At 42.3% G+C, this 19676-nt stretch overlaps 1 protein-coding gene across 3 annotated transcripts in view; it reads left to right on the top strand.

Moving 5' to 3' along the window:
• The first annotated feature begins 2024 nt into the window (after positions 1–2024).
• The window catches only part of Tdrd5 (tudor domain containing 5), a 43659-nt gene continuing 26007 nt past the window's right edge, over positions 2025–19676 (top strand). For 2 of the 3 annotated variants that reach the window (XM_048421302.3, XM_085688066.2), the window contains exons 1-9: positions 2488–2566; positions 3145–3380; positions 3957–4349; positions 6650–6846; positions 11051–11134; positions 12422–12478; positions 14426–14579; positions 17182–17390; positions 18347–18567. In XM_048421302.3, the coding sequence (XP_048277259.3) occupies positions 3149–3380; positions 3957–4349; positions 6650–6846; positions 11051–11134; positions 12422–12478; positions 14426–14579; positions 17182–17390; positions 18347–18567 (1547 nt within the window). In that variant the 5' untranslated portion in view covers positions 2488–2566; positions 3145–3148. Of the gene's footprint in view, positions 2130–2487; positions 2567–3144; positions 3381–3956; positions 4350–6649; positions 6847–11050; positions 11135–12421; positions 12479–14425; positions 14580–17181; positions 17391–18346; positions 18568–19676 lie in introns of those variants that run through there. The other variant, XM_085688064.2, reaches the window with a different exon arrangement.

Genomic DNA, 19676 nt, shown 5'->3' on the forward strand with positions numbered 1-19676 from the left:
ATAGCGAGGCTCTACTCTTGACCCCATAGTCTGCGATCGGGAGATAAGGTTCCGATGTCCTGTTCCAGGCTGGTATCTGGTGTTGGATCAATCCTTGACTGCGTAGTCTCTGGCCTGGTGCTATTCTATCTCAGAATGTAGGGCCTTGGGACTCGGCTTTTCGGGTGACCGAGTCTTGGGAGACAAGGCTTTTATTTCTCTACTCTCGAAGACGAAGCTTTACTCTCAGGATGGCAAAGCGTTCTGTCTGCTTAGAAGACGAAGCCTTGCTCTTGGGATGGCAAAGCGTTCTGAAAGGCAGAGTATCTTGTCTGTTCTCGGGAGACAGACCTTCAATGTCCACTCTCGGGAAATGAGGCTTTGCATTCGGGATGCAAGGCGTTAAATGTCTGTTTTCGGGATATGAAGCTCTGTACTCTGGAGACAGAGCATTAAATGTTTAGGCAAGGCATTTAATATTTCTGCTTTTCGGGAGGCAGGCTTGAAGGATCTCTCTTTCCACAAGGCCAGATACCTGAGCCATTGTGAGAAGTGAGATAACCGTCCTGCTTCAGCCCCCTCTTTTAAGTCAGTTCGAAACTGCCCCTTGCTTGATCCTTCCGATAACCAGGTGTTCTAGGTTATCAGTATCGACTGGTCACAGAAGGGTGGGGGTCCCACTTGTGTGGCAAGATTATTTCGTTACCACGGTTGCTGGGTGCAGCCTCCTCATCTGGCAGGGCCAGATGGGTGTGGCAGCCTTCAAGCGGGCAAATGTTCTCTTAATATTTCACTTTAGTAATTTTCCACACCACACACAAGAAGAAATGCTTTTACATTACACCCAGTTGCATTCATTCTTATTCTATAAATTTCCTGCTCTGTCTGTACTACAGATTCCCCTTTCTTTGTTCATTCAGAGGAATCTGGTTCCATGCTCATTGCAGTTATTTTCTGAATCTTTTATGAAAACATTTTAAGTTGATTAGCCAAGGTAAAAGGATATCTCAGCTGGGTAGATTTTGCTTGAATGGCAGTCTAATTTCCATTGACTTACAGCTGTTTCTACCTAAAATCTCGATTCTTTTTCTCTTAGGCTTTGTCTAAGAAGGGATATTTTTGTTATTCTGAGGTCTTGATGGGCCCTTAAAATATGAAGATATGTTTCTTCTAAAACTCGTCTTGAAATGTTGCAATATTTATCTCCATTTTTTGAGACAAGGTTTCTCTGCATAACAGCCCTGGCTGTCCTGGAACTATCTCCAGTAGACCAGGCTGGCCTCGAACTCACAGAGATTCGCCTGCTTCTGCTTCCTGAGTGCTGGGATTAAAGGCATGCATAATTACTGCCCGGTTTGGGACCATTTTTCATCTCAGAATTTTCTGTTAATTTACTAATCAGCAACTCCTCTACTGTCAACTGAATATATAAATCTTTCCTACTTTGTTTTGAAGGGATTCTTTAATATTCCTCATTCATTGATGGCACATTTTGTTCTCTTGGAATAATCACTTAGGAACTTTGGGCAGAAGGTGTGTGTATGTGTACTTCCCTATCACACTCCTTTTATACAACAAAGCTGGTCTCCAACTGGAATTTTTCCTCTCTCCATCGTCCAAGTGCAGGGTGTGCATCACTTCACCCAGCTTCCGGTCTCTTAATTTGAATTCTTTGACTCTTTTAGTTTGGTCATTTAAGATTGCATATTGTTAAAGGAAAGGTATTCATACCCGACGTTGCGAGTTTTTTGTGTTTGTTTTTTGTTGTTGTTGTTTTGGTTTCTGGCTTTTTTGAGACAGGGTTTCTCTATGTAACAGTCCTGGCTGTCCTGGAACTAGCTCTGTAGACCAGGCTGGCCTCGAACTCACAGAGATTCACCTGCGTCTGCCTCCCAAGTGCTGGGATTAAAGGTACGCACCACCAACCACCACCGCAGAGCTACTTGCAACAAATCTTATCTTCTTTAGTCTCCCAGTTCTCTTATTTCCTTTGCGCCCCGGGAATGTTCTTCATACCAAAAGCCCTCCCACGCACCCATTCTAGAAGTCAAGGTCGCATTCAGCTCAGCAGCGATTTTCAAGCCAGAACCAGACTCGCTCTTAATTTTCCTTCAAATAATCGCAGACCTTCGGACCGAGCACATCTTCAGGTTTGATGCGGTGGGATAGAGGGCCACCTGTCCCGGTTTAGCCAAATCCGCAGGTGCCTCTGCAGCCGTTCCGGCCTCCCGCAGGTGCCCGCGGGCAGGAAGACCCTGCGCGCACGGGGATGGGGCGGTGCAGCGTCCACACCTGCGTCTTCCACACCTGCGTCTTCCCACGGCTTCATAGGCGATGGGTGCGGCAGCCGGCAGCACCACCCTGGAGGGTGAGAGCGGCCACTGCCACACACGCATGCCGGTCTGCGCTAACCGTCACACCGGCCGCGCCCTCTCGCGTGGAACGCGGCGCTCGGGGGGGGTCCGACGGCCCGTGGTGCGCAGGCGCGCGACACCCTGGCCGGCTCTGCTCCTCCGTGGCCCTCCCGGAGCATCCCGGACTTGGGCGGCGCGCAACGGCAGCGCTGGTGTGGGCGAGCGGCAGACAGGTAGTGGCGGGCCGCAGAGGGATGCGCTACCGCCGCCCTCCGCACGCCTTCCCGTCTTGGGTCACGGGAAGGCCGAGGGGACAGGCAGGAGGACCAGCTGGGGAGGTGAGGGACGGCGGCCACTCGTGTGGAGCCACGTGAACTGGGACGGCCTGCGGTCGGTTCTCGCTTCTCCTGCTTGCTCCTGCATCGCGGCCTAGTACCCTTGGTTCCCAAAGAGGTTCCAGCCCACACTGAGTTGCAGTGGGGAATGAGACCCCTTAGGGAGCTTGAGACGTCCTTGGGCAAGCACAGTAATCAGCCCTGCCCAGCTGAGACATCACGCCAGTCTTTGGCAATCAATGATTGGGAAAGTGCCTTCCTCCATAAAAGCTGGGCTTTGGGGTTTGTAGGGAGTGTGGCAGAAAGGCTCGTGAAAGCTCTTACGGTATTGTCTCAGTCTTATGATCTATAAATTTCACAACTAATTTTTTTTATATTTTCTGGCTGGTTGTTAAAGGGCTTTTTTGTTTATTTTTCTGCCATGGGTTTGACCACTTTCTCTCAAAAGCTTTTTTTTTCCTCCTTAAATGCTCTAGCACAATGTCTGAACAAGAGCGTATACAGGACTGTCTGAGGAAAGAGATAAGGTCACTTCTTATTTCCACTAAAGATGGTTTGACCCCACAACAGTTGGAGAAGGAGTACCTTTTGATGGTTGGGAACCATCTACCGCTCCGAATCCTTGGATATCGGTCCACTATGGAACTGGTGTTGGATATGCCTGATGTGGTTAGTGTCTGCCCCTGTGGGGATGGTACCGTAATACTGAAAGGTACGTTTAAGAGTTTGGAAATTCTATAAGCTTTATAATTAAAAGATACTATTCAGTATAGAGTTGTTCTAACTGTCCAGTTAATCCCATAGTCCAGGGTGGTGGATGTCATCGGGTGGTGGTCTTTAGCACCTTTGAGGTTATGGGCAAAGAGAGAGCAAAGGAAAAGCAAAACACCACCACCACCCCCAAATTCACATGCTCCAGAAAAATGAATAGTCACAAAACTATATTTGAACAATTTCAGATTACTGGTTTTGAAATTTCTAAAACTCAGTTTAAATTTTATGAGACACAAAAATGTCATTATAGGCAAGTTTGGTCTTCATTAATAGTCTCAAAACTTCCAGATGTCAATTAACAGTAATAACACAGTGGGCTCTCTGCGTCTTCTGGTAGAGGAGTTAGGAAACTGTTGGTCAGAATGTAAAAATGGTGGAACCGAGAACCTTGTGTCATGCTGCCTACATAGACAACTCCTTGGAGAGAGAAACTGCCTGTTCAGTTGTAGTTACAAAGGAGAAGTGGAGCATGGCTTTTACCTGAAAGCGATTTTTTCCCCCCGTGTCTCCTTAGCCATTCCAGATGAATCCACCAAAGGAATAGCAAGTTTAGTTGCAAAGCAGAGGAGAAGCCATAAGGTCCGAAACTCCGTACAGAAGGAAAGAACCAGCGTTTGCTCGGGCCCGGTGCCATACCGGGGAAGGGTGCCCCCTATACTCCCAGCCTTTGTGAAGAGTGAGTTGAAAGACCTACTGGCGTTTTCTCCTGTTCTCCTTTCTGACTTTGAGAAGGCGTTTGCCAAGCGTTTTGGACGATCGTTTCAGTATATGCAGTATGGATTCCTCTCCATGTTTGAAGTGCTCAGTGCCGCTTCGGACGTCATTTCTGTAGAGCAGACCAGAGCCGGCTCCTTGCTGACACTAAAAAAGAGTGCGTCAGGGGAGAAGCAGAGAGGCTGGCCAGCAGGTAAGCTCGGCGGGGTGGCGTTAACAGTTGGGTCATGCCCATGCCCGTTCAGAAATATGATCACTTGAGAAAGAACCGCACAAAGGCAGCAGCAGTTGACACCTCAGTGTGATGGGGAACAGCTCAGAAGGTTCCACCCGAAGCAGTTAAGAGAGAATCAGTCTTATCCAGAGACAAGCCGTATGATGGGTTCTCTTTTTTCTTTTTTTGGAGACAGGGTTCCTCTGTACCAGCTCTGACTAACCTGGAACTTGCTCTGCAGACCAGGCTGGCTGCTGACTCTCAGAGACCCACCGGCCTCTGCCTCCTGAGTGCTGGGATTAGAGATGTGTGCCACCCACTGCCCAGTTTATGATGGATTTTCTAATCCCAATCCGTCAGTCCTAAATATATCTATATGTGAGCAACACCAAGTGAACTCAGCAGGCTGTATTTATATACATACGTGTGTGGGACGAGGCGGGGAGGTGAAGGACATGGGAAGAGTTAGAGGGGAGAGGGCGAAGTGGAAATGATATACAGTATTTATCTATGAAATTCTAAAAAAAGATGAAATTAGAGAAAATAATTGTGGGGCTGGAGAGATGGCTCAGCAGATAAGAGTGCTGGCTGCTCTTCCAGAGGCCCAGCATTCAGCACTCTGCACTCACAATTGTCTAACTCGGGGTCAGACCGTCTCATCCCTTTTCTGGCCTCTGTGGGCACCAACCATGCATGTGTTACATAGACACACTTGCAGGCCAAATACCCATACACATGAAATATTTTTTAGAAATGATTGTTCTGTGGATGAGTACATGTTAGAGCAATCCTGACATGTATAGAAAGGGAAGTGAAGGGTTAAACTTCACGAGTTAAAGTTAAAATCTGTGTTTCACTTGCAAGTTGAATAATGATTGGCAGATTAGCTCATCTGCATAAGCAAGCCTTGGTCTCCACATCTCCAAAGTACATGTAATACGTGTGATTCAGAGTTGTACTGAGGACCTTACATGAAACAAGGTCTGTAGAGAGCCTGCTGTTAAGTTTATACTATGTGGTAGATGGGGCTCAAGGGTAATGTGATCACTCAGACCTTAGAACATACACTGCTCAGGGAAGGGAGCCTAGTGCAGAGAGTTTTATGCCTCTTTCATTGACCCTTTCCCCAAAGTCTGCATTTAGATCAAAGTGAGTCGTGAGAGTGTCATGAATTTACAAAGCAGTCTTTAAAATGGTGGGTGATGGACTGTCCTGGAACTGTTGGGGGTACATGCTAGCTCGCTCTGCCTGTCTGGAACTGTTGGGGGTATGCACGTCAACCTTATCAGTGTAATTCAGGGGCTCAGATTTAGGAAAACTCAGTTTGCCATTAAACTTACAAGGGTTGGGTGTGTAACTTGGTGGTAGAGCACTTACCTAGCATGTACAAGGCCCTGAGTTTGTCCTTCAGCACTGGAAGAAAAGAGACCAAAAAAAAATTATGTAAAACAGTTTGCACACATTTCCTGAACAGTAGAAGTAGATATTCCTTCCTGGTGATTGGCTTGTTCACGTTTTCCAACCATGGCTCATCTCCCAGATCTTCAGGTAGTATCTCAGGAGTAACTGGTGTGTTTGGTAAACTTGATCTTGGGGTAAAGAATGGACTAAGTTGTGATGCTTTTTAGGGGTACATGCTGTGCTACAGAATACACTCCCCGATATTTATGAGAACTTATATTGTAGGACTATACCATAACCTTACAGTGTTTTCTCCTCCCTTTCTTTAGAAGGTGGTCACCCACCATGAGAAGCATAGTTCTATGTAAACTTCTTAGTTCGACACTGTTAGCTCTTTGAAATGAAATACAGTTTATTTATTTATTTTTTAAAGATTTTATTATGTATACAGTGTTCTGACTGCACGTATGCCTGCAGGTCAGAAGCGGGCACCAGGTCTCATTATGGGTGGTTGTGAGCCACCATGTGAATGCTGGGAATTGAACTAAGGACCTCTGGAAGAGCAGCCAGTGCTCTTAACCTCTGAACTATCTCTCCAGCCTGAAATACAGTTTTAAAGGTTTTTTTTCCTATAAAATGCTACTTCTCAGTCATATTCAGGAGACCTAACATGGAGTTTTAGAGAGTAACAATCTTTTCAGGAACATAACTTCTTAGTATTTTTTTAAATGAATCACTTATATAGTAAATTTTATTGACTGTATACAGTTTTCCTTAATTTTTCTTCTAAGTTGAGGCTGTTAGCTCACAGTATAGTCTTTTTCTCTAAAAATCTCTGGGGAATTGCTAGTCACTGTTTTTCCTTTTCTTCATAAAAGGTAAAATTTTTACTCAGCCATTTAGAATGAAGCAACAGGGGTCATATTATTCTACTGGATTCCCAGTAACAAAGACCCGCTTTTCCCAACGCACTTCAAATATGGAATCACTAAAGCCAGTACTGAGCATGGAGAAGATGCCCACATTTAATACAGTGGAGACTTCAAAGCTGAACCACACTGAAAAATTAAACCAGGTAAGGTGCTGGAGGTCAGGGATAGAATTATGCCAAAAATATGCTTTTGAGCTCAGTGTATTATCACTTAGACCGGACGGGAAAGTTCACCACCTGGAGCTGGAGAAGTGGCACAGTTACTGCCAGCACCGACTGCTCTTGTGAGGACTCAGGTTCAGTGCCAGCAGGTGGCGGCTCACGACCCCTGTAACTCCAACTGCAGGGGACCTGATGTTCCCCTCCTGGCTCTGCAGACACCAGGCCACAGATGTACATGCAAACATTTACCTATACACATAAAATAATAAAAACAAAAGATTGGAGCCAGTCATTTATTGATTGTAGGTGTCACTAACCTCTCCCATTTTATCTCTTCTGTTTTATTCCCTACATTGTTTCTGGGAGGTTTGGGCAGACACCTCCATGTCTGCACTTCTGTTTAGTATTATGTCATTTGATTTTATGCTGAAGAATATGTCTAATAATCACGTTAGGTACCTTATGCACATAGTTGCCTTTTGTCCATTGTCTTTGAAGTGTCAGGGTCCCTTGCTCATTTTACAAGATTGGATTGTCATTTTATTAAAATGGAAGATTTTTTTTTTCCCGAGACAGGCTTTCTCTGTGTAGCTCTGACTGTCCTGGAACTCACTCTGTAGACCAGGCTAGCCTTGAACTTAGAGAGATCCACCCGCCTCTATCTCCCAAGTGCTGGGATGAAAAGTGTGTACCACCATAGCCCGGTGAAATGGATGGAAGAGTTTATATGTACTTTCTCCTGGTTTATGGTTTAACTTGTTAAATTCTTTTTTAGATTTTATTTATTTATTTTTTGGGCATCAAAGGGTGTGGTGTATTTCATAAGTAGAAAAAAGCACTGGTTTTCATTTGTATAAAGTATTTGCATAATAGAGCTAATTGAGAGATTTATTATCTTAATTGTTATAGTCACAGAAGGTTTTTCAGCCTCATTACCAGTTCTCAAGGGATACAGCTTAAACTAGTACCATGTTTCTCTACATGGTTGAAATTAATGTTCCAGTCTTCCATGCAGCAGTATTTTGCCTACTGAACTGGCCTGCATGGATTTGCTCTAACGTAAGCTGATAGAAGCCAACACTTTATCTTCTTAGCTCAGATGAAGCCTTCCATGTTCACATGTGGGGCCCTTCCTCAGCACACTGAAGACCCTGCAGACAATGCCACAAGCCTAGGCTTCTATAAAAACTGTCTGCTTCCAGCACCATAAACAGGAGAGTGCCTGTGTCTGTTTCCATGAAGTTGATGTGGCTGTGGGCTGAGGACACCAGCTTCAGAGTTATCACCAGCTAAGAGTCCTCTCAGGCCACCCCCCCCCACCCAAGAACTTCAGCGCCAGCTCAGTCCTTGGAGCCTGAGATGTAGAGAGGCTGGAGGTCTTGTTCAAATGACTCAGGGATTTGTCTCGCAGTTCCAGTTCCAGTTCATCATGGCAGGGAACCCCAGAAACGGGCTCGAGTGAGCTGGTCCCTCACAACCACAGTCACGAAAGCAGTGGGTTAATAATTAATGTTAGTGCTCAGTTTGCCAGCTCTGTTTTATACAATCTAGGCTGTTCTGCCTAGGGAATGGTTCCACTCATAGTTAAGGTGTATCTTCTAATATATATTAGCATAGTCAAGACAGTCTCAGAAAGATGTTCCAAGAGGTTATAGGTTTATTTATTTTATTCTGTATATATGAGTGTTTTGCCTATATGCCTGTATGTATGTGTACCATGTGTGTGCCTGGTGGCCAGGAAGGCCAGAAGAGGGTGTCAGATTCCTTGGAACTAGAGTTACAGATGGTTGTGAGCCAGCAGGTGGATGCTGGGAATTGAACCTGGGTCTTCTTCAAGGCTGGTATCTTAACCACTGACTTCTCTCCAGCCCCACTCTTCCTTTTCTTAATCTTGCCTTTTGTAAACTGAAGTCTTTGATTCTTGGCACCAGGGATAAATCCATGTCCCACTAATAACTGGCAATTCTTATTCAGGAAACTTCAGAACTGGTTTTGAAAACTTGAATTTTCTCATGTGGTTCTTGTTCACTAATCTTTGCTGGATGTAAAATGACAAATTTTATATTTTTTCTAGAATTTTTGAGATTTAGATTATATATTTCAGTCTATTACCAATTTCAAATTAATCTTTGTATAATATGCCAGTTCTGAAGTTTCCTGAATAAGGATTGCCAGTTATCAGTGGGACCTGGATTTATCCCTGGTGCATGAACTGGCTTTTTGGAGCCCATTCCCTATGGAGGGACACCTTCCTTGTTCAGTCGCGATATAGGGGGAGAGGCTTGGTCCTCTCTCAACTTGATATGCCAAACTTTGTAGACTTCCCATGGGAGGCCTTACTCTTTCTGAGGAATGGATGGGAGGTTGGGTGTTGGGCAGGGAGTAGGAGGAGGGGAGGGAAGGGAACTGTAGTGTGGTTTTGTGGACCGGTGTGCTCCCCACACTGAGTACCTCGTTACCCCGTGCTTCTTGATCACTATCGCTTATAGTAGCTTAAAATTGTAAAACTGAATCCTACATCTTCTTGTTTACAATTGTTTGGTTATTCTACATTTTACATTTCCAGTATATTTAGTTATATAGAAATCTGGTTAATTTTTGTCAAAAGTAAGTCTCAAGATTTTGATTAGAATTACATTGGATATTATAGGTGTGTTTGAGGAAAAATAATGTTAAACCTCAGGATTCAAGAAAATAGCACTTCTCATCATTATTTTTATTTTTAAATTCTCTCAATGTCTAATAGTTTTCAGTATATATAGCTTGTATACATTTTATTAAGCTTACTTCTTATGCCTTTCATAGTTTATTGTGTTAAAGATGATATTTTCAAATTAATCATTGCTAATATATATTTTTATGAGAATGGGTATTTTTGCCTGTGTCATATGCCTGAGCACAGTGTGTCCACCTCATGCCTTCAGAGCCCAGAAGACGGTGTCACGTCACCTGGAACTGGAGTCAGACAGTTGTGAGAGGCCATGTGCCGTGTGGGTGCTGGAAAAGAAGCCAGTGCCCTTTTCTTTTTTGAGACAGTTTCTATGTGTAGCCCTGGCTGTCCTAGAACTTGCTGTGCAGACCAGGCTGGCCTTGAACTCAGAGATCCACCTGCCTCTGCTTCCCAAGTGCTGGGAATAAAGGTGTGCGCCACCACTGCCAGTGCGCATAACCACTGAGCCGTCTCTTCTGCCCTGGTTTTGCTTCAGTATATCTGCCTCCTTTCTTATCACCCTTGGGTTGGGCTCTCTAATATGAAGAGACATGGTGGGAGTGGAGATGCTTGCCCTGTTCCTGACTCGTGTGTGAGTGTGTGTGTGTGTGCGCGTGCGCGTGCGCGCGCGTGTCTGCAGGTATGTGCGTGGGTGTGTGGGTGTTTGCCCGCATGTGCGTGTGGATGTGGAGACCTAGGTTGATTGATGGTGGGCATCTTTCTCAATCACTGTCTACTTCTCAAATATTTGTCCGCCCTCGTCTTCACCTACATCTTGGTGAGAGGCCAGGCCTGCGCTTCCAGATTCCTAGGAATTAAAACTGTTAGGTAGCAGCTCTAGCCACTGCCCACATGCACAGCCCTTCACTGTCCTACGCTTTCTTTCTTCCTTTGCTCACGTTACATAAAGGAGCTTCCCCCACTGCTCCTTAGACAAGGCCACTAGTTCCACCTGTGCCCTGACTCAACACTCCTTCCTACCTTTCTGGACCTTTCCAACAACCTGTGCCTTCCAGTCATTAGGCGGTCACTAAGTATGTGATAATACTAAGTCACTTTAGAAACTGAATGGCAAGTATCCTTGTATCAGATTAACTGCGGACTTTAGAATCTGTTATAGATAATTCTGTTTATCTTGGAATATTCCCCAGTGTCTGGCTTCACACAAATTCCATCTGTATATTTTATATAATATAAAATGTCTCAATGAAACTTGAAAATTTATTTAACTATGTGTATGTGTTGTCTGTGAATGAGTATGTTCATGTGAATGCAGGTGCCACAGAGGTCAAAGTCTAGGAACCAAACTCAGGCCCTCTACAAGAGTAAGTGCTCTTGAACACTGAGCCATCTCTGTGGCCGTCAGTGCCACTTTTTAAGAACAGGATTGGATTCATTTGATAAAAATTTCCTTTTATAGATTGCTTACATTTGTCTTTGACTTTTTAGTGATTTGACTTTTTCTTTTATTCATAGTTGGAGAACAGATTCAAATCAGTTATTGCCCAAGTTGGACCTGGTGGGACTATTGATCCAGACCTAAAACATAAGATAAAATTTGTAAGTATTTTCCATTTCTGGGAAACAAATAATTTTTAAATCAGAAAAAGCAATAAATAAAATTGGACTGAAAATTTTAATGTGAAATTGTTTAGAAAATGGTCCTTCCATTCTTCTCCCTTCTTTTCATCCATTGCCCAACAAATTATTGTTGACAAATAGTTCCAGATCTTTCTAATCCAGTGTTCTTTCCTGCATAGGTAGCATTATCACAAATATTATTACACATATCTCAGTATGTTTATGTTGCATGTTTCACTTAGGAAGACTTGTGAGGGATTAAAGTCTGAATTGCTTTGGACCTTGGATACTTAAGTTTCTGCAGTTGAAGTCCCTTGAATGGTTATGTAGTATATAGGCTGCTATCAAAGACACCAGACATTTGATTTGTTGAAGATAAAAGTTACTACACTACTATCTGAAAGATTTGAATAAGTAGACCCTTTGGAAGATAGCTTTACTTTCAGCCACATTTTAAATTATAACAGTTTTACATTAGCTACCTTTTTATGTTCTTATACTGATGTACACTTCCATATGAGTGGCCTGTTTCATAGTTTTGCGTTATTATTTTTTGGAAACTCTTTTGTTAGGGATTGGGATAGAGGGTGTAGTCTGCCTTGAGGGTTTTGGTCCTGATCTGTGTAAGTAAAATGTTATTATAGCTCCCACTGCCTTATATGACCTCACTTCACTTACTGTGACTTTGGTGGGACATAGGGCAATCCAATACTCTCAGGCACCTTCTCATTGTTTTTGAAACTTGAACAAGTGTCTAACAGTTATTTATTCAAGGATGTTCACGATTAATACAGAACCAAAAAAATTAGAAGAAAAGTATTCATTGATTAAGGATCCATTAAACTAAGGATCATGATGTGGCTCCTCAGAGTTAATGCCTGCTGCCATTGGTTCCCAAGGCAGTGTGCCCTGTACAGGCTGCCATGTCCTTTTGTGTGAAATGATGGGTAATGGAGTACATATTTGTGCCCTTCTGAAAGGATGGTTCCTGAAATGCAGCAGAAATTGTCTCTTTGTCACAAGATTTTAAAGGGGTATTTACTTTATATCCTCTTTGATGTATGCATTAGAATTTATCTAGATTTAAGAAGGCACTACGTTCTTTATACTGTATTGGAATTGAAGCAAGTCCATTTCTGGGGACTTGTCCTAAAATTATGCAAATGTACAAAATGAAATATTTATGATAGTATGTTTTTTGAAATTAAAACGATCTTAGTATTTTGTCTTAATATTTCAATTTTATCTGTTTTTTCTGTTGATTAGGTTGTATCTAAGTTTCCACAAGGTTTGTTTATTTCTAAACTGCTTGGAGAATTTGAGGTAACTGTTTTCATCTACTAGTCTACTCTCTGTATTGCTTAATTTTCTTATGATAGACTAATTTGCTATTGCTCCTGGATCCTCTAAGTCTGTGCTTTTAACACTTATATCTTGTTTTGCATCTTAGTTGCTTTTTAAATCATTTCAATAGTTAAGATATGGCCAGTAACAAATATTTAATTATGAATAGGAAGATTATTTTTACTACTTACTGTTAGAACATCATTGAAATATAATGATTAGCATTATTTTTGTTTTTTGAGACAGGATTTCTCTGTATAGCTTTGGAGTCTGTCTGGAGCTTGCTCTGTAGACCAGGCTGACCTTAAACTCACAGAGCTTTTCCTGTCTCTGCCTCCTCAGTGCTGGGATCAAAGACGTGCGCCACCACCGCCCGGCTTGATTAACATTTTTTTACAAGTGTGACAGTATCAAGAAGAGACGTGAAAGGCAGAGCACTCCATGTACAGTCTTGATTTTATACTCACTATAAAGACATTTCCAATAATCAAGAAATAGAAAAATGTGAATAGATCTGTATTGTAAGAAAAGGTAAATAAAATACTTAAGGCTAAATGAAATGATGCCAGATTAGAACTGAAGCACAAAGGATAAAGTAAACATGTAATGTATCTAAAAGGCTGCTCTTTTACCAATTAGAACATCTTACTATTTAGAGCATTGGTGGCCTCTAGCTGGGTTTTTAAACCATGAAGATGATGTAAGCTATAGTTTTCATGTGTATTACATCAGTGGGCTGGGGTTCTGGAAAAGAAGGGGTGTGGGAGTAGAACTATGTCAACTTCTTCATCGCTCATCATTGGGAGCAATACCAAAGCATTAGAATAAAAATACATCTGACATATCAACGAATTGACTCAGCTAATTATAAAGTGCACCCAAGTCGTGTTTCATATAGTAACAATATAAAATTACCTTTATAGTAACTGAAAAAGCAAGATGCATAACTTATATAATTTTATATCAAAGCCCAATTAAGTTTTGACAATTTCTGGAAAGTTAAAAAAGGTAATAACAGTTATTTGTAGAGAAATGGTTGCTAGGTGACTGAAGCATTTGGGGGTGAGCAGAGACTTGTTTGCCGTTCATTTTAATGAACAAATGTTTTATTTGTGAGAATTTGCACCATAAATTTCTTTTTTAAAATTGTTTATTTTTTCACAATTTCATGTATACATATGTAGATATAAAACTTTGATCACCCACATCATTTGTTTCATCCTCTTCCCCTCCTGAAACTTAGTTTTGCTGAATATTTGCTTGGACCTTTTGAATATACTATGAACAATTACTAATTTGGGGGCTGGAGAGATAGCCCAGAGGACCTGAGCTCAGTTTCCAGCACCCATGTTAGGTGGTTCATAACTGTCTATAACACCTCCGGCTTCTCAGGGCACTGGCACTTGTACCCACATGCAGACATGATTTTAAAAAATTAAGTCTAAAGATCAAAGCAGTTACTTATTTATATTTTTAATTCTCCCCACCCTAGTTTTATGTTATGTTTTCACAGTAATGTACACAATTATTTGAGAAACCATTAGAGACTGATAAACATAAAAGGTAAAGAAGTTTTAATATGTAACCTGAAGAAATAGATACTAATTCTAATTTGCCACCACCCTGACCCACCCATTTGTCCTTTTGTTTGCTGATAGCAACTCAGTTGCTTTATGTTGGTTCAAGAGATGAAAACATTTATGTGTTATGTTCTCACATGTATGCCCATGCATGTGGTACCTAGAATGCCTTGAGAGTTCTGTCTACTTTGTATTTGGGAGTGAGCTGTCTCTGGGACCTGGAGTTTAGTGGTTAGGTTAGAGTGGCAGCCCGTGAGCAGACTTGTATGCCTGAGTTCACTGAACCCCAAGTATCGAGGTCCAGAGTCCTCATGCTTTTCTGTTTGTTTGTTTGTTTTTATGACAGCTAATTTTTAAAGAGCAACTTTCACCAAAACAGTTAGGGTTCTTAAATGTGACAGAACTTGTTGGATCTCTGAGTGACATTCTCCGCGTCGAGTTCAGTGAAGAAAAGCAAGACTTGCTGGTGTTTGATGCTGACCTGAAGCCTGTCCCGCCTGGTGAGTTAAACTGGTATAATACAAACCTCCTTTTTAACTGTGCTTTTGAAGACAAGGAAGAATAAAGCATTAAGAGTCATCATTAGAATCACATGACCCAAAACACCTCATGCTAGTTTGACAAGGGAACCCCTAGTGATATTATAGTCAAGTTAACCTGTATTATTAGTTTAAAAAATCAAATTTTTACAATTTAACTTATTTATTTTTGAGTGTTTTGAGATAGGTTTTTACTATGTAGCCCAGGCTGACCTGGAGCTCAATGTGTAACCCCTACTGGTCTTAAACACACGGAAACCTCTTGCCTCAGCCTCCTGAATGCTGAGATCACAAGCATGAGCCACCATGTCCAGCAATTTCTTTTATTTTTTTTAAAAAATTTTATTTTATGTGCATGGATGTTTTGTGTTTTAACAAATAAAGCTTACCTGAAGATCTGAGTGCAGAGCTAAGTCACTAGAGGCCAGGGAGTGGTGGCACACACCTTTAATTCCAGAACTCAGGAGACAGAGGCAGAGGGATCTCTGTTAGTTCAAAGCTACCCTGGGCTACACAAGATTGAATCTGTCTAAAAGAGAAACAGCTCACACAATGGTGATCCCAGCACTTGGGGTCCCACGCCTTTAATCCCAGCAGTAGGGAGGTGGAGACAGGAGTGATGTGGCTGGACAGAGAGAGGAACACAAGGTCGGAGGAGGCAGTCTGAGGACAGGATCGTCATGTCTTTGAGCAGTGGTAGAGGTAAAAGGTCTCTCTAGTGTCTGGCTGCACTGCTTCTCTGATCCTTCAGCTTTCACCCCCTGATATCTGACTCTAGGTTTAATTTATTAAGACTAATCAGAATTTTTGCTACACTTCTTACACAAGGACAGTCAGAATCTATGAAATATGTGTGAGAAACCCTACATGTATATTTTTACAGTAAATAAACTCCAATTTTCCCAAAAATGTTCTATTTTCTATTTCTGTATTTACTATAGGAACCCACATTGGACCTAGGACATTGTCTTTTATGTGGTCATGTGGATAGAGCCCATGGGTCCTTTGCTCAGTTCCCTCAGTGGTGACATCTGCATTGGTGACAGTATGATACTTTTATGAATTACATGTGGGGAGATGCATGTGTGAGTGCTAGGAAGCTGGAGTACAGCCTCAGGTGCTGTCCTCAGGTGCCGCCCACATTTTATTTATTTATTTACTTTTGAAATAGGGTTACTAGTTGGCCAGGGAAACCCAGGTATCCCCCTGACCCTGTTCTCCAGCACTGGGATTACAGGCATGCATATTCCATTATTCCATGCCTGACTTTTTTTTTTTTTAATGTGGATTCTGGGGGGCGTCAACTGATACCCTTGTGTTTGCAAGGCAAGGCTTCACCAACAGTTTTTTAATCTTTTCCTGGTCTATTATATAATTTTTTATTAGTGGTTATGATGTATAACTACCTTTCCATATTCTGTCATTGACTTTCTGTCGAGATAAGAGCACCAGTCTTGCACCTTTAGGGAGCTCTTGTTCTGGTCATTGTGCTCCAGGTGTCCCAGCTGGGTAGGATTGCTGAATGCTTGTCTCCCTTGGCATCTTAAAACGCCAGTGCTGAGTCAGGGCAGCCGGTGGGCCTGGAGAGAAGGCATTGTTGTGGAGCCAAGTGCTCTCAATCCAGGATTGGAGGACCTAAGCGAGAGCCGATCTGAAGTCATGGAATGTTTTTTAACCACAAAAGTTCTTCAAACCAAATAACAGAGGTAGTTAGTGCTTGTAGCTTCAGTGAGTGTATTTCTATATTTAATTATGACAATTTTCTTATATAATACATTATTATATAAATATCGTGTCTTTGCTTTTTATGTTTAATATGTTGTTTTTCATATTAATATTTTTCATTTTTACCTTTGCACAGTTCTTATATTTATTTCATTTAATCTGTGTCCTGTTGGTGGACATTTAGATTGTTTCCGTTTTACCATTATAAAGGCATCAGGACTAGTATTTTTAGCTTTTCTTTATTTATTTTGCTGTTCAGGTATGAAACTAGGCCCTCATTCATTCCAAGCAAGCATTTCACCGGTGACTGACATCCTCCTCACTGTGATTAATCTTTTTGTGCCTACATTTTAATGTGCTTGTGAGTTTGTTTCTTTAGGTCTAAGGAGTTCTGTAATGTGCCAGCCCAGGTACTCATATATGCACAGTCGGGGGTGGTGGCTCAGTGGGGGGGGGGCACCGTTAATCCCAGCACTCGGCTCAGAGACAGGAGGACCTGTTGAGCTCAAGGCCAGCTGGTCTACAGAGTGAGTTCCAGGACAGCAAGGACTACACAGAGAAACCCTGTCTAAATATATATATATATTGTATGTCACCTGCTCACTGCTTAGTTCGGAGAATTTGGAAACCAGAATGTTAAGTTGCTCGTCAAGGTTTCAGAAGTTGTACCAGCTCCTGCTTTCCCAGTATGAGAATGTTAGGGTTTGGTTTTGCTCTCCAACAACTTTCCTTGTGTCTCCATCTGAGAGGTCAGTGAATCCCCAGCGCCTGGCACTTGGGGCTGCTTAGTGGCAGTGGCTCAACAGTGACAGGTCTGCGGGCGCCCTGGCTGTTTCAGGTGGAGCGTTTTCATCAGTCAGAAATTCGTGTTTAGTTCAACCAGACAAGAAAACAGAAGGCAATGCTTGGCTCTCCAGCCCCTCTAGAAACCATCTGTCGACGGCAGCAGTTAGGAAGACTACGTGGGACTGCCCCTTGAAGAACCACAAGGAACCAGAACAGAAACTTTACAAGAAGCCTAACCTTGTGGTAAAGCCTTTACAGCTGGTGAGTGGGGTTCAAGGACTTCATATAGTAGTCAGAATAACTGAATAAATGTTTCTTTAAATCAAAGTGCTCTTTAGGGGAAAATATCCCTAAGAATCTTGTTCCTTGGAAGAGGCCAGTTCTTCGGTCCAGCACCTCGTTATGAAGTGTTTCCTCTGGTTTTCAGTCTTTCGTTTCCCACACAGCTGATTTTAAGATTTTCAGATGGTTGGTATCAAGTTCTCTTTTGATGGCTCTGTTGGTTTCTCTACTACTGAGAGCCTCAGGGTGGAGGCTTGTAGTCCGCAGGGCTTTCTAGAGTGTGGGAGCCTGCTCTGTGCTTGCCGTGGCTGTGGCCACAGATGCCTTTATACCCATTGTCACTTCCTTGAGTCATTTAATTTTCTCCTCCGTTACATCCTCACACACTTCTGTTCGCATTTTATCTCCTGTTTCGAATCTGATGTTATAAAGGAATGAATTCTTTGTTCCTCGCTGTAGAAGACTCTTCAGGGGAACGAGCAGTTCTAGAGCCTGCTGTGTTGTCTTCAGGACGATAGGAAGGCCTAGAGGAGATTGCATGTTTTAGAATGAACTTGATTGCAGAGCTTCTGATAGGAGAGAGCTAGTCTGAGTCTGACCTGTCCCTTAAAGATAGCCTCCCTAAGCCTACCAGTAATCAAAGGTTGGGAACCCCCCTTACCCCAGCCTGAATATTTGAGATGTCACGTTGCCCAATTTGTTGAAGACATTTGCTTAACACTCTGACCTTGTAGTGCTGTAGTGTGTGGCTGTGAGCTCCACCTAAAGCATCCTGGATCATAATCCTGGCTCGACCCTTGAATCTGGATTTTTATAACTTCCAGATGATTGTGATAAAAAGTGATTCATGAAATAGTTTGAGAGACACTGCCATAAGATTTGAAATGCCCCTTACAGGCTTTTTTAACTTCTTTCTCTCCCTGCCTCCCCTGTAGCAAGTAGAAACAAACAAATCCCAGTTCAGCTTGTCAGTGGCAAACCATGACATCCCACCAGATGCCGTGCGTGCAAAGAAACTCTGCAGACTTCCGCCACTGGACACCAGCACCCTGGTGGGGGTCTTTGTGGAGTACATAATCTCTCCGAGTCAGTTCTACATCCGCATCTACAGCAGAGACTCGTCGGAGCTACTTGAGGACATGATGATCGAAATGCGGTAGGGAGCCTCGCTTTCATCCGGTGTCCCCGCTTGTGGTCAGCAGCAATGCTCGGGCATTTTGCTCTCAGGACTCCTAAAGTAACAAAAAGCTTTTTGCTTTCTGATGCTTTTATCATACAGAAACTTAAACTGAGAGAAATCAAAACATTAGTTTAAGAAAGATCCGTGTGTGGTACTATAAATATCGTTTTTTATGAAAAATAACTATTTTCTAATCCAAGCATGTACAATAGCCCTTCATATCCATACTGTGTATATTCCAGATCCCTCTGTGAGTGCTAAAACTGCTTATACCAAACTCTCTTCATACTGTATGTGTATTTTCATATACACACTTATCTTTGCTAAAATTAACTTATAAATCAGATATAGTAAGAGAGTCACAAAACTAACAGTAAAATACAACAGTTACGACCATCTCCTCTGGTAGCAGCTGGACTGGACTGGCATGTGGCTCAAAGGCACTCCTGAAGGGGTGACTTGGACCCTGGGCTGCAGAGGGAAGATGGTGAAGATTGCACCGTGCTCCTCAACTCAGTACAGCACGCAGCTTTGGATTTATGAATTACTGATTTCTTGAACTTTCCATTTAATAGTTTTGAACTGTAGTTGATCTTAGGTACCCAAAACCATGGCATGTAAAAAGTATGAAGAATGGAGGAACTTGAAGTCCTCTGCCCTTATAAATACATAATTAATAAATAAATGTCTTAATAGTCCCTTTGGAAAGTTGTATTTTGATAATGTCTAAATTTTATAAATACTTCATAAAATTAGTTGCAATTTAGAATTTGAAGTTTTCATGTCTCAATTTTTTCTTATTTTAGAACTGGTCTGCTTTAGCTCTTTGAAAGATCCAGGACACAATGTTTGATTGCAGGCCTCAGTTCCAAATTAAAGTACAGGGCCCCTTAGAAATCATTAGAATTTCAAGATAGTGATCGTGGAGCCTTTAAATAAGTCTAGGAGTCCTCTAAACAGGAAAGTAGCCCTAGATGAACTGTACCTACGTATAATCCTACGTATAATTTTATAATGTCATGTTTTGACCCTTTGTGAAACGCTACTTTACTGAATTATGCAGCTCATCCAAATGTAGATGTGTT

This window comes from Myodes glareolus, chromosome 5 (assembly GCF_982192425.1).
Source record: "Myodes glareolus chromosome 5, mMyoGla1.1, whole genome shotgun sequence".
NCBI lineage: Eukaryota > Metazoa > Chordata > Mammalia > Rodentia > Cricetidae > Myodes > Myodes glareolus.